This window comes from Eretmochelys imbricata, chromosome 2 (assembly GCF_965152235.1).
Source record: "Eretmochelys imbricata isolate rEreImb1 chromosome 2, rEreImb1.hap1, whole genome shotgun sequence".
NCBI classification, from domain to species: domain Eukaryota; kingdom Metazoa; phylum Chordata; order Testudines; family Cheloniidae; genus Eretmochelys; species Eretmochelys imbricata.
This window is the reverse complement of record NC_135573.1, coordinates 211,873,338-211,887,030: the sequence shown is the minus strand read 5'-3', so window position 1 is coordinate 211,887,030 and position 13,693 is coordinate 211,873,338. Positions and strand designations below refer to the sequence as shown.

At 39.6% G+C, this 13,693-nt stretch overlaps 1 protein-coding gene across 1 annotated transcript in view; it reads left to right on the top strand.

Annotated features, from left to right (window-relative positions):
• Window positions 1–12,826, top strand: part of HDAC9 (histone deacetylase 9) — a 547,732-nt gene extending 534,906 nt beyond the window's left edge. The window contains exons 24-25 of the mRNA XM_077811396.1: window positions 7,251–7,335; window positions 12,669–12,826. Of these exons, the coding sequence (XP_077667522.1) occupies window positions 7,251–7,335; window positions 12,669–12,826 (243 nt within the window). The remainder of the gene's footprint in view (window positions 1–7,250; window positions 7,336–12,668) is intronic.
• Window positions 12,827–13,693: the final 867 nt, after the last annotated feature.

The window sequence follows — 13,693 nt, the reverse complement described above, 5'->3', positions numbered from 1 at the left end:
CTTTTCCCCTGTTGGCTTCCGTTACTAGCTCAGTGTTGCCCAATCTTATTACACAGGAGGGCCGCACAAACCCAAGCACAAACCTTGTGTGGGCCAAACACATTCTACATATTTTAATAAGGTTTAAAGTCACCTGTATCGATTTATATTTTAAGTTCCTCTTGTTTTGTATGTATTTAGATAGGTTGTCTCTATGTACAGTAGTGTCTGTATACACACTTGTGTAAACTAAAATGATGTTAACATGAGGACAAAACACTGATGAATCAGCTGTTAGTGTACTGTGTTGAAGCAGGCCATGGGCCTTATGAAATGCTCTGGTGTGCCATGTATGGTCCACAGGCTGTAGGTTGGGCACCCCTGGATTAATCCATATTTTTCCATCACCGATTAAGTGTATTAGTTTACTATATATGTATTTGGAGTGGGTGTTGGGCATCTCTGTGAGGGTGGTAGTGGTGAGAATCTTATGCCCAGGCTGGGGAGTAAAAGTGGTCCCACACCATGGCTTCAAATACAGTCATTGAGCTAGAATAGCCTCTCTGGCCCTTACATTACCATGCCCTGGTAGGTGATGGCTAATAATATATCAGTGCAGTGACAGATTTGCTAAACCTTCTTTCCCCAGACTACTTTGGTTTGAAGTCATAGGCTTAATTCTTCTCTCCACAACAACCTTTCCAACCCCCATTGTAAGCAGCCATACAGGATCTCCCCATTGCTCACAGTCAAACCAATACGAACCCTGTCCCACAAAAGAAATGGTCTCTGGGTTAACTATTAGCCCGATGGTCTGGAGCAAGTGCTAACTTGTACCCTATGCGCCTTGTCCCCAAGAAGAAATGGTCTGTGGCTTAGGGAGGTATCTAGTAGCCAGCCCCGTATGCTGTAGCAAGTGTCCCAGAGTCTGTAGCAAATGCTAACTAGTACCAGATGTCCTCCTGCTCAGAGGGAGCAGCAAAGTGCAGTCCATGGTGCATTCCACCCAGCGGGATCCTTGTAGCAGAGGACACACCAGGAAGTGTGTCTGCTCTTTCTTACTGTGCTGGCCAAGGCTGGATTTGGCCCAAAGTAGGAAAACATTTTTCAATGGCTAAATTTAACATCTTCTAGTAAATATTCTTCCTGCTTGAATTATTCTTCTGAAGCGTAATCTGACAAAACATCGTGATTGGTTGGCTACCACGTGCATTTAAAAATCTGTACTGGACACTGTTGTTGTAAAGTGTGAAATTTGTGCTGCTTTCTTGCAATTAGTGGGTCTTGGGTTTGGGTGTGTGTGGCAATTTAAATGGAAAATTAGTGCTCTGCAGCTTTCATTCAGATGATGAAAAGTTGGCATTTCCCCATTTTTGCAGAATTTGGTGTGAATCTGGGGAAGCTTGCCAGCTATGCAAAGAGCTCTGCTAAGAATGCAGACACGGCATTGAAAAAAAGGAGGGGTGGGGGGAGGAGTGTGATTTGCCAGAATAGGTAAATGCTTCTCTCTCTAAAATGGAAATATTTCCCAAATAGCATACATATAAGTGAAAATTGCCGGAGATCAACTTTAAATTGAAAGTTAAGCCTGGTCACAGCTCATATCTTCATTGTTAATCTGAGTTTGTTATTATTGCCAAATAATTAATACAGTTACAATCATTGGTTCACCTGAGGTTTATGTCAACTCTGGCTGGCATAAACCTGGGAGAAGGGGCCCAAAAATGAAAAGTCGGCTGTGGGAGGAATCTACAATAGTGCAAAGTATGTGCCAATAGGGTGACATTATAGTCCCAGAAGTGGCCAGTGCTAGCCAGGAGATGGCTTGGCCAAGCAGACTGAAGAGGAACTGGTTTAAAAATTGATATATTACTAGTGAGAGATTTTCCAGTGCACAAATGGGAGTTATGTGCCTAACTCCCATTGACTGTCCTTGGGCATTAGATTCCTAACCACCCTTAAGACCTTTAAAATATACTCCCTAATGAAAATGGATTTATTCATGTTGTACATAACAGTTATGGATCACTGAAAAATTTCCACCTAAAAATAGTTCTATATAAACCTAAAATATAGAAATATTCAGAAAATTCCTAACATTCAAAACAAGAAGGATATATGACTCCTAAATGAAATCTGTCCTAGATTGAAAGACTAGATGGAACAGCATTGTTCCAATTCTGATACAACCTGGGGATACCTACAGCTATCATCATGGCACAGCTTTATGTCGACATACTTACTACATAGCGTGGCTCCTAACAGGGATTTTCTAATATTTAAAAAGCTAGTTCAAGCAAAGGAAGGTATCCAAATAAAGAGTAGTATAAGGAACAGGACCTCAAATGGAAGCTTTGAGCCGTTTTAGAGGAAGAAACAGGGGAGATTAAGAGTCACATTTTAAAAAAAAATGTGTGGGTATAAGCTTTCTATATTTGAAAGGGGATGAATTTCAGGTGTGTTTATTCTCACTGCAGATATTGTACTCAGTTCTGTTATCACCTCCCCTATATTTAGGGGCTAAATGATCAAAAGTGCAAAATTATGATCACTGGAATATTGTCAGAGGTCAAAATCTACACAGGATGGAATAGGAGCTGTGCTGGGTCAAAGATCTTTCTCATGAACCTACCGTTGGTCAGGTCTGCCCCTAGTGAAGTCAATATAATTACTAAAACTCCTGGGAATTGCTAACAGAACTGTTGAATGGAGTTGGAGGCAGCAAACAGCCTGCTATTATGACTTACCCAGAACAATGGTGACTTTGACCACCTCAGGTACCAGAGGGGTAGCCAGGTTAGTCTGCATCTGTAAAAGCGGCAAAGAGTCCTGTGGCACATTATAGACTAACACAGCAAAGAGTCCTGTGGCACCTTATAGACTAACAGACGTATTAGAGCATAAGTTTTCGTGGGTGAATACCCACTTCGTCAGATGCATGTAGGGTACCCACGAAAGCTTATGCTCCAATACATCTGTTAGTCTATAAGGTGCCACAGGACTCTGCCACTTTGACCACCTCAGTCATGGCTCCTATGTGTGTGAGTCTCCACATACCCTTCTGGCTCCACTTCACAGAGCTGTAAAATGGTTATCAAGTCAAACCTGTACTAAAGAAAAATCCCGTCTCCAGTAAATCTATAAACCCCCCATGGCCTGTAGACCCACTTTGAAGTGTATGGTTGACTCTCAGGCATCCATGGGATCTGTGGACCCCGTATCTATTACCATCACCATCTCCTTCTCCAGAACCCTTGCTTTAAGCCTGAGATTGCCTAAAATGTTCCTGTGTGTCATTTTTTCCTCTAAACAAATTCACCAACACCCATGAATAAATCTAGCTTCTACTCCTTAAAACATGGCAGGGCTAAGGAGGCAGTGCAGTCAGGTACCAAGTCTGGGCTGCTCATCCAGTGCAGATGACAGTTGTCTCAAATTCTGACAAACTGCTTACACCCTTACCATCACTTACGCCACCTTCCAAGCATGTGAAAATTTGATAGGCGGTGTATTTTTATGCCACTTGCTGATAGGACACAATTCAGTTATGGCAACTTTTGACTACCCAAAGTATGTGGTGCACAAGTTGCTTTTTTCCTTTGAAAATGTTTATTGGACACACATTCCATTACGTTCCCTTGGGCACAAAAAAGCCCAATTTAGTGGTGCAAACCCTTTGAAAATTTTGCCTTCTGTAAATGATCCAAGCTCTCCCTTAAGTGACTTTGTTGGTCCTGCACTGACCTGAGTCATTCCTCTCTGAAAGATTCTGTTCTGCAAATATATTTCCAGTGCTCTTTACGACTTCTATTCTCTTCGGCTCCAGTTCTAATAAACTGCATGATTTGAATGCCAAGAAGTGTAGGAGTGAAGGTGATGGTGCTATGACTGTCAGGTGTAGAGTGATTTCTTTTGTTCACTGTTGGGTCTGTGTCCTGATATTTTCCAGGGACACCCCTATGTCTATGTAGCTATATCCAAAAAGTGGATCACTGCCAACTGAAATTATTCTCCCTGATGCAGAAGGCCATGTTCCAAAGGAGTATAGAAATAGCTGTAATAATCCACTGTCTTTATTTTTACAGTGTTTTTGTAACAATAGTGCATCAGGGTTGAACAGGGTATACAATGTAATGAACTTATGTCTGGAGTCTGATGTGGTTTTATTGATATGGAACAGGATCCAGCATTCTGCTTGGCTACTGCAAAGAATATGGAGACAGAGCACATTTCTACAGTTGAAACCAAGCTGGAATAGTTACAGGGAGGGTTTTTTTTTTTAATTTATTTTTTGGGTGGGGTGGGGAAGAAGTTTAGATAACAAACACTGAAAATCCATGTCAGCTACAGGTCTGTTACAAGAGCTGACCAAAATGTTCATCTTGCATAATAATGATTGCGAATTTGGCCCTTTTTTCTGTTTGTGGTTGATTCATGAACCTAACCTGATTTTTGTGCATGTATTTGGTATTCATAAGTATTGATCAGACATTTTAGATGAGTTAGCCTATGAGTTATTTGTGAACTCGTCACTTTAATTGTTCGTTGCTGGCTAATTAAGGTGTGTGATTGGCCTCCTAAATAACACAAGGCCATATCATTGGACCCCAGTCCAACCAATTTATGAAAGTTGCCTGACGAGATTCCCTTTGATTAGGAGAAACACTGGTTGGCATAGAGCTACAATAGCTATGTCTACATCACCAACTCCTGTCCAAGAGAAGGAGTTTGCAGGGGAACAGGAAGGATATGGTGAAGATGGAGCAAGGCACAGCTGGAGCATCTTGCACTATGACAATTCCACAGCCTGTGCGATGGCTCCCAGAGGTGCAGGTTAGAGTAGCCTTGAATCTGTTCTAACTTACTCCAGAAGCTAAATTGGGTCCCAGTAGCCATAAGGATTGGAAGAATGTAAGAATGTGGCTTTAAGCCACCTTTGTTCTCCTGCCTGTGGACCTGTGCTGAGCTCAGCCCAGCTGGTCCTGAGCATTGGGCCCACAGTATTTTTTCTGCTTCTTGGTTGGATGCCTGAAACATTTTAAATAGAGAATAATGTATGACAAAAATGAATAATAGTTATTAACAAATACCTGATTTCCGGTATGAATTTTCAGATGAATAATCACTTGTGCTAAAATTTGTGAAATTAGTGATTTGTGAACATTTTCACAAATACTCAGCTTTCATCCAAGTGCTTGCAAATAAGCGAATACTAGGACCTATGAAGACCAGTGAAGCAAAGTTGACTTGTTAATTTCAAATATATCACTTACTTTGATTTTTATTATTCAACTAGCTCTAATCCTAAAACTGGATTGGCATGTCTTAATGCATCATTTAAAATAGTGGCAATCCACCATTACAATCTGGCATCCTCAGTGGTTTTTTGGAGTTAGTATAGGCTGATATTTGTAACCATCCTTTTTCTGGCAGTCCTGTTGAATTCCAGAGAATTTAAACATTTATATTACCTTAACATAAATTATGTTGCTAATTCTTATGGTTTCAAAGAAAATCTTCCAGGTAGATTCCCCATGCAGGACTATAGGCAGATAAAAACAAGACGTATGAATAGCACCATTCATCTCATGAGAATTAACCCAAAAGCCTGATGATAATTGGAATTTCATCAGCATTAAAATATTTCTCTGCTGATCATTTTACCTGAATCCCAGCAATTCTGAGACTTTGGGTAAATTTGCTTAGTTTGTCACCTCTTTATAATCCAGGCTAACCTCCTTGACTTAATGACTAGACCTGATCTAATCATTGACAATGAATAAGTGAGACAATTTTGCCTCTTTTTCTGCCCACGGAATATCCATATAAGTTTGAAATTCTCTCCAGAGTATTCATCATACAGATTTATTCAACAAATATATTTTTGAATTTGTTTACTTAGTTTACAAATATTCAAAAGAAGAGCTAGTTTCTTAGTCATGATTGGGCAGATGACTCACATGATGTTATTCCAGCCCTTTGACTGTATGGGTATGCAAATACTTCTGCCATCAATATCTATGTGTACAAATTTCAGCTGCTGTTTCCATGAGAACTCACACAGATGGCTGTGAGCATTTGTGCCAGTAAAACTTAATTGCCCTAATATGTGTAGAATGGAAGGTATACAGAAAGGGGCATAAGCACAGCTGAATTCATTTAAAAATTGAAAGGAATGTACGTGGAACATGATTTGCCTTTTTTGCTTAGCTCTTGTGATGATATATCATCATGCATCATGATACAATGTCATCATGTCAGTGCTCAATATCATGACATGTTGATATTTCACAAGTCCCAGTGTTTAATTTAGGATCCATTCATGTCTGATATATTAGGTTCTCTATCCAAGGTACTTATTAGCCACCATTTCAGTATGAAATAGAGCAGTACTATTATTCCCATTTTACAGATGGGGAACCAAGGCAGCAAGACACTAAGTGATTTGCTTAAGGTCATACAGGAAATCTGTTGGTTTATGGGGGACTTGAACCCAGGTTTATAAAGGCTTTGGTTAGGCCCCTAACCACCGCACTAGCTCTCCTTTCAGAATAGTTAGTGCCACTGAAAATGGAATTATAGGGAAAACAACATATAAGTGTTGGCATTTTGTTTCATGCATGTGCACCCTCAAACACATAAACAAACTAAAGGGTATTGAAAGTAAATGTAGCCAGTTAAAAGTACAGCGGAGCCCAAATAAAATTTATATGACTTTTATTGTTGATATGCTTAAGCATTTTGTCTACTATTTTACTTGAAATTAACGCAAGACTACTAAGAGCAGCTGTGTTTTATAGTTTTCCACTGTAAAATGTTGAAATGTGTAAGATGGTTAGATGTAATAACACTAGAAAAATAAAGATAATAGAGTGCACACTTTAGTCCCAATGCGGCTTCAGCAAGGTTTTGTTTGGAGTGCCCAGCTGCACATACAGACGCAATGGAATTTGGTTTGTGAAGAACCTACAAAAATTACACAAATAACTAACATTTTTTTTAATGAATAATACACAGACATGCACCTGCTTCAGAGACTCCATAGATTAGTCTTGCAGCCAATAGAAAAGCCCCTTGGAATTCAATTACATGGCTGAAAAACAAAAAACAAAATTGTGGCTATACTTTTAGAAGTGATACCAGCAAAATATTAACTAGTTCTTGGGCTGAGCTTCTCTTGAGGATTAGGCTGTTTCAGTTTGGTTTATTTCCATGTGTCTTATAGTAAATTCATAATATTCTGCTCATATTATTCTGTTCTATTCTTGCAGCTGGAGCCTCTCCCAGAAGATATGCTGCACCAAACCCCTAATATGAATGCAATGGCTTCTTTACAAAAGACCACTGAAATTCAAAGTATGTTTCAGTGTTTTTTCTCGTTATTAATTTATGTCAGAGAAAACTGATTAAACTTTTGCTACAGAGTAAAGACTAAGCAAAAATATGATATCTGAGCATATTCACGATACATGTTTATCACATGTATGCTTGTGCTCTTGTTTCTTTGGCACATCTTTTGTTTCATTGATGATTTAACACTTAAAATGCTGAGTTGTTAACGTTAATCAAAGCGTTCCTATTCCCATATAGTTGAAAATCTTTCATTTGCACAACTCTCATTTCAAGCATTTTAGTCTTGCAATCCAGTGAGAGAAATATGTGTGTGTGTGTGTAGATATATGGTGGGTATATTAGGGATATGACATTGTCTCTTTGGATTCAATTTGTAGACAAATATCTTTTCAGTGTATTCATGTTGAGATGGACGTGAGTTTAAAACTACAGTACATCCGGATATTTAAAATGGCTGCTGCCACATGGGATAGTCATGGAAAATATTCAGTGCTTCCCTCCCACCACCCCTTCCCTATGCATATTACTTATGCATCTCCACACCAGTCCTGAACCTTCCCCACATAAACTCTCTGTGGCCCTCTACTGCCACCCAGTTTTTGTTGCTAAATTTTCCACCTGCACCTTCCTACCTTGCCCTGCTCCCAGTTGCCTCAACTCAGCTATAGAGACCTTCCTCCACTTGCCACCATGTGCTACCTCAAGCCATGCTAAGTGGGTGGGTGGGGGAGACTTCCTGTTTCCTACCTATCATTTGCCAGTTCTTTCTCATCACCCTCTGGTGCCATTTAGATTTAGATTTGGTTTGAGTACCAGATGTTCTGCTAGTATTAGGTGAATAAAAAAAAGCAGATTCACCATATTTTAAAATGTGCATAATACAGAATTATTGGTTAGTTCTTTATATATTTCTTCACGTGTGAAGAGACACTGGAAAACTCATGTGAAGCGACATAACTGATAAGTTTACCCTGCTCCCACTTATGCACTCAGGTAAATGAATGTCGCTGTTAAATCAGCTTTCTTCAGGACTTCAGGATAAATGTCAATGTCAGGTTTGAGGAGATATGTGTAGTGGAGAACTGCAGGAGCTGCTGCTAGGTTCAATCTTCTTTAATATCGTCTGCTAACGATCTGGAGGAGACAGTAAGCAGCTTGTTAATGAAAATCACATACCATACAAAACTGGGTAAGCTGCAAATGCTAATGAGGGCAGAGAAATAATACATAGAGAGCTAGAGAGATGAGAAACCTAGACAAAAAATAACAAAACACAATTCAATTTGAGAGAAAAAATATTTGAGAAAAAGAAAACAGTTGAATGGAAAGAGAAATCTGGAATGCAGTTATGCTGAAAGAGACCTAGAGATGATAGTGGACAAAAATGAGACATGCATGTACAAGGTAATATGGCAGCAAAAATATCAAAGCAACTTAGGTGCCATATTCATCACAGAGCACAAAGGCAATAGTCTTTTTCTATAGATCTCTGATGTGACCTGAATCTTGCATTTAGTTCTGTACAACTTATAACCAGAAAAATCTTGACAAAATGGAGAGAGTTCAGAGAAGAGCCATATTAATGATGGAAGTGATTGGAGGAATTGACTTAAAAGAGCCAAATCTGCATAATTTGGCTAAGAGATGACTGAGAGGATATAACAGTCTACTCATAGTTGAAAGGAGTAAACACTAGTGATGGAGAGGAACTAATATGAATTTTACATGGGGGAGTTAGTTCAGTAGGAACAACTGGATGAAATTACAAGAAGGAAAATATAGGCTGAATATCAGGGACAACTTTTGGGGGTGAAATGTGTTAAACTGTAGAATTATAACCTGGGGAAATCCATCACATATAACATTTAAAACTAGACAGGACAAAATACTGACAAATTCTGCTTTGGCATGTGCATTACTTAATGCTTATGTTTCTGTGATACAGCTCTGATGTCAAGTATTTAAATGTTACAACCTCTGATGAGTGTTTTAGTCCAAGGATTGCCTTTGCTCCATCTCTGTTTCAAAAACAGGCTGGAAATTGCAGATTTTAGATCAGACAAAGAGAAAACCCAAATTGTTTCTAAGTAGAATGGAATTTGTATAAACTTCTTTGTTTGTGACAATGGTATCATGTATTTATGGGAATACGATACAACTGGAAGTAGTATTCCCCACAACCATACAATATGTATTTCTAAATAAGTTGTTCTCACTCGCTTAGGCACCACCCCGGAACCGAGCTCTTTATACATGGAAAATGTCATCCTAAGCCACATACAACATTCCCACATACTTAAAGGAAGTTTGAAATGTCTGTAACCAAACTACATGATATAAACATTCACTGTTACTATTTCCTTTGTGAATGGGAAATGTTTCCATTGCCTTATTGGAGACTTGAGCACTTTTTCATACATCAAACAAAAGCATACCTAGATTACTTATATGGTTTCATAGTTTATTCTTAGAAGTAGTCTATGCCACAAGCTGGGCATGTATGGGACCGGCAACCCACTTCATTCCACTTCATAAACTCCCAAATGTTCTTATTAGAAAATATAACAAGATTAGGTGGATTTCACATTTCTGCCTTGGAAAGTGAAAATGTCAGTTGTGAGCTGTTTGTCCCTGGTGCTTTTGTTTCAGACAGAGCTGGATTTTAATACTGATTTGGGCTGCTAGCAAAAGTAGTTGTGCAATTGCCTCCACTATGCAAATACAATTGCTGAGACTGTTCATGCAAATCAGGTAGTCAAAAATACACAAAGGCCCAGTTTGTACATTCACTTGTAGTTGTGCATGAAAAATAGGTGATAAATTACACATGCCTTTTGTGCACAGTGTTGGTCATCCCATTGTTATAAAAACAATCCTACAGCCCTCATTTTCCAAAGAGAGTCATCTTGGCATAGGATACAGCTTTGTGTTTTTAAGAAATTTATCTCATATTTTCTTGTAAGTATCAGGGAGCACTTAGTCCATGAGCCTGTTTAGTGTACCCTCTGCTAACTGGATGCTGTCCCTAATGGGGACTACTTCAGAAGTGCCTCCCCAAACACTGCTCATTCCATCCTCCAGATATCGATACCTAGATGCGATGACCACTACCTGGATACTGCCACCTGCTCCCTGTCCCTGCTCTGCAATTCCCCTCCACCTCCAACCCCCCTCTCACAATGTTAATTGAGTGTAGGGAAAGGGAAGGGGAGAGGGTAATGAATGATCACAGGGGGTGGAAGGTAAAATGGATACTCAGTGCTAACAGATATGCTTGAATTTGGTTGTTAGTTTCAGTGTTAGAAGAAAGTCAGGGGCAGGGGGCAGCTGCTCTCTGTGTGTGTGTGTGTGTGTGTGTGTGTGTGGGCGTGTATTTGATGTAGCAGTCCTCTCCGATGCTGTTTTATTGTTGCTGCAGGAGAGCAGCACAGTAGTGGCTAGTTACTACTATTTTATTTTATGAATAGGAGCCCTTGAAAAATCCAGCAGTGAACATGGGTTCATTTCTTTTACGGGCAAAACTGTGTATTATTCCCATGCCAACAGATCTGATTTTCTTGCACATCTGTTTCTGCAACAAAAACCCTGCCCACTTGTGAACATTTAGCCCATAAATTATCCCGTGGATATTGCACAGTCTGATTTTACATATAACTGCTGTGAGAACATTGGGGAATGCCTAAATAACTTTTTTATTTTTTTTTATTTTAAAGACTAGAGAATATGGTCTCCATAGAATATTTTTGTCTTGTTTTTATAGAATTTGCCAGGCCGCAGCCATTTGGTTTAGTGTTATGTGCATAGTTTTTTAGCCATGGCTCTCATGTGTCTGGAGGAAAATCCAGCTTCTAACACTTAATCTTAACTTTGTAGTATACTTAATACACTTTAGATTTTATTCCCCCCCATCCCTATTATTTAAAGATCCTGCTAACTATTCAAACATGCACAGTACTAGGGTTCAAAGGAACACCCGTCTTCCATGCTGCCTATCGATCATGGAGATTGACTCATGCTTTCATCTTTTGAGTATATTTTAAATAAGGTTATTGCTATCTTGATTGACTGCTGCTGTCTCATTTGACTAAAAACACTCATCTTTTGAAAAGCCTGGAATGGTGTTATATGCCATGTTATCAAAGAAGGAATTTTTAACACTCAGTCCAGAATACACAGTAGTACAATTGGCCCTGCCTGCCAGTTGTTGAAACCCTCCAGCTATCCCACAGCTAAGCACCTTGACCCAACCCACCTCCCAACTGACAAAATCTTCCTCCTAGTCCTTGGAAAAGTTCCCCTACTTGAGCCCCCCTCTGTCACAGCTGTTGAAACCCTTCCACTAATTCCCAAATAAGTGCTCTGACCCTGCCGCTGGCCCAGCGGCTGGAAGCCTCTTGCTAACCACTGGATAAGTGCTGGTCCCAAACTCCCTTCCAGCCCCCTTCCAGCTCCTACTTTCCAGGTGGCATCCACCTGGAATTTAGTAAGAATTCTATGGATTATTATACTATGAGGAATATGTATGCAAGTTTTAAGTTGTTCACCTGGTTACCACTAATTGACCCCAGTTCTTGAATAACATATTACTGAGTGATTATTTTTCATTCCTACTCACCTACACTTTATTTTTTGCTTCACTTGGGAAGTTTTTCAAAGTCTTTTTTGTTGCAGACAGAAGGCTGACTACTCTCTCACACTTTTATTCCACTTGTGTGTTTTTACCCCCAAAACCAGAAAAATGTCTTTCTTATAATACCTAGTAGCATTCCAACAAAAGCCAGTGCATATATGAATGTTTTAAATAAATTATTGTTCTAGTACACACCCTGAGGTTGGATGAGAAAGAACATCCAGGACTAACAAACCTGATTTTTCTGGCAACATAACTGCAGGCCATGCTGGCATTCATGACTCCACCCCCCACCCCCTCAAGTCAGTGCTATGTGAGCATTTTGTACAATTATTTTCCTTTTTCTATTCCCATTTGTTGCAAATGCACCTATTGCCCGGCACTACCATACCTATCTGCTCTGAACTTCCTTCTCCTACCATAGATATAGCCAACAGTCTGACTGATAATATGAGTTCGTTAGGCTGTGTGTTACTCCTTTAGTTTATTACCTTCTGGGGAAGGGTGTGACACAGTCCTTGGAATGAGAGCACTTTCCAATTTGGCATTCTTAGATCCGTGGCAGCTTGAAATCCCAATTACAACTGCTTACAGTACAGATTTTAACTTATAATCACTCTGCGCTGGACCGAAGTGATTACTGTGCTTATACCACCATGCTAGCTAAAATTCCCATAAATTATTATGTGTGTTTTTTTTTTTGGAGGCAAGTACTGGAAGTCAGTGAAGCCGTATCCTGTGCTAGTGGGTTGTGCTCTGGCTGAGACTCAGAAACAAGAGAGAGAGGAGACGGAGACTGTCTCTGCGATGGCCTCACTGTCAGTGGGTGCTGAACAGTCTTTTTCTCGGGAAGGCAACAGGTAAGTGGACATTGCTGGAAACCCAGATGGCAAGATTTTGTACCCTGGTGTTGTAAGAACCAGAACCCAGATTTTGAAAAGCATTTGATAATTTTGGGTGCTTTGGGTTTTGACTCCCCAGCTTGAGACCATTAGGAAAGTATATTGAGTTGGGCATCCAAAAAACAGAGTCACCCTATATGAGGGAATCACCTTTGAAAATGTGTGTATAAATATTTATTGAGATCCACAGTTACTAAATTCACCCCTTCCCCCCTCAAAAACTAAATTAAAAAGCAAAATACTGATGTGAAAAAATCATGAATTGCCAAAGCATAGTCTTCTCCTGAGAGGCCATTCAGACCTATTTTAGATTTGACATTATAAAAATACATTTAAACTGCTTTCAGACAGACTTAGTCATGATAGACTGAAATCACCACTGCGTTACTTCAGTTTTACACTAATGTAATTCCACTGAATTCAGTGTATGACATGATGTAAAACTGGAGTAAGACGGTGGAGAATCAGGCCAACTGTATTTAGTGTACCACGATGAAGATAGGTCATCAAATAAAGAGTGCTGATTTTCCCTTCCTGTCAGCTGACATTTCACACTGATCCAGTAAGACCGACTTGGATGTGAATGTAACAATTCTATAAAATGGAACAATAACTGCCAATGCGCTTTTGTCAATACTGTATTTCAAAATGAAGCACTGATGTCTATTGAATAGGGCCATATGCAGTACAATGTTTCTTTAAGGAATTGTTGGAGTCAGAAATGTCGCTTTATAAAAATTACATTATGGAGTTTCCTATTTATTCTCCTTCACCGCCAAACGCGCCTGGCCTCTCTGCAGTGGAGACCCAAAAATGCAGTGGAACCTTC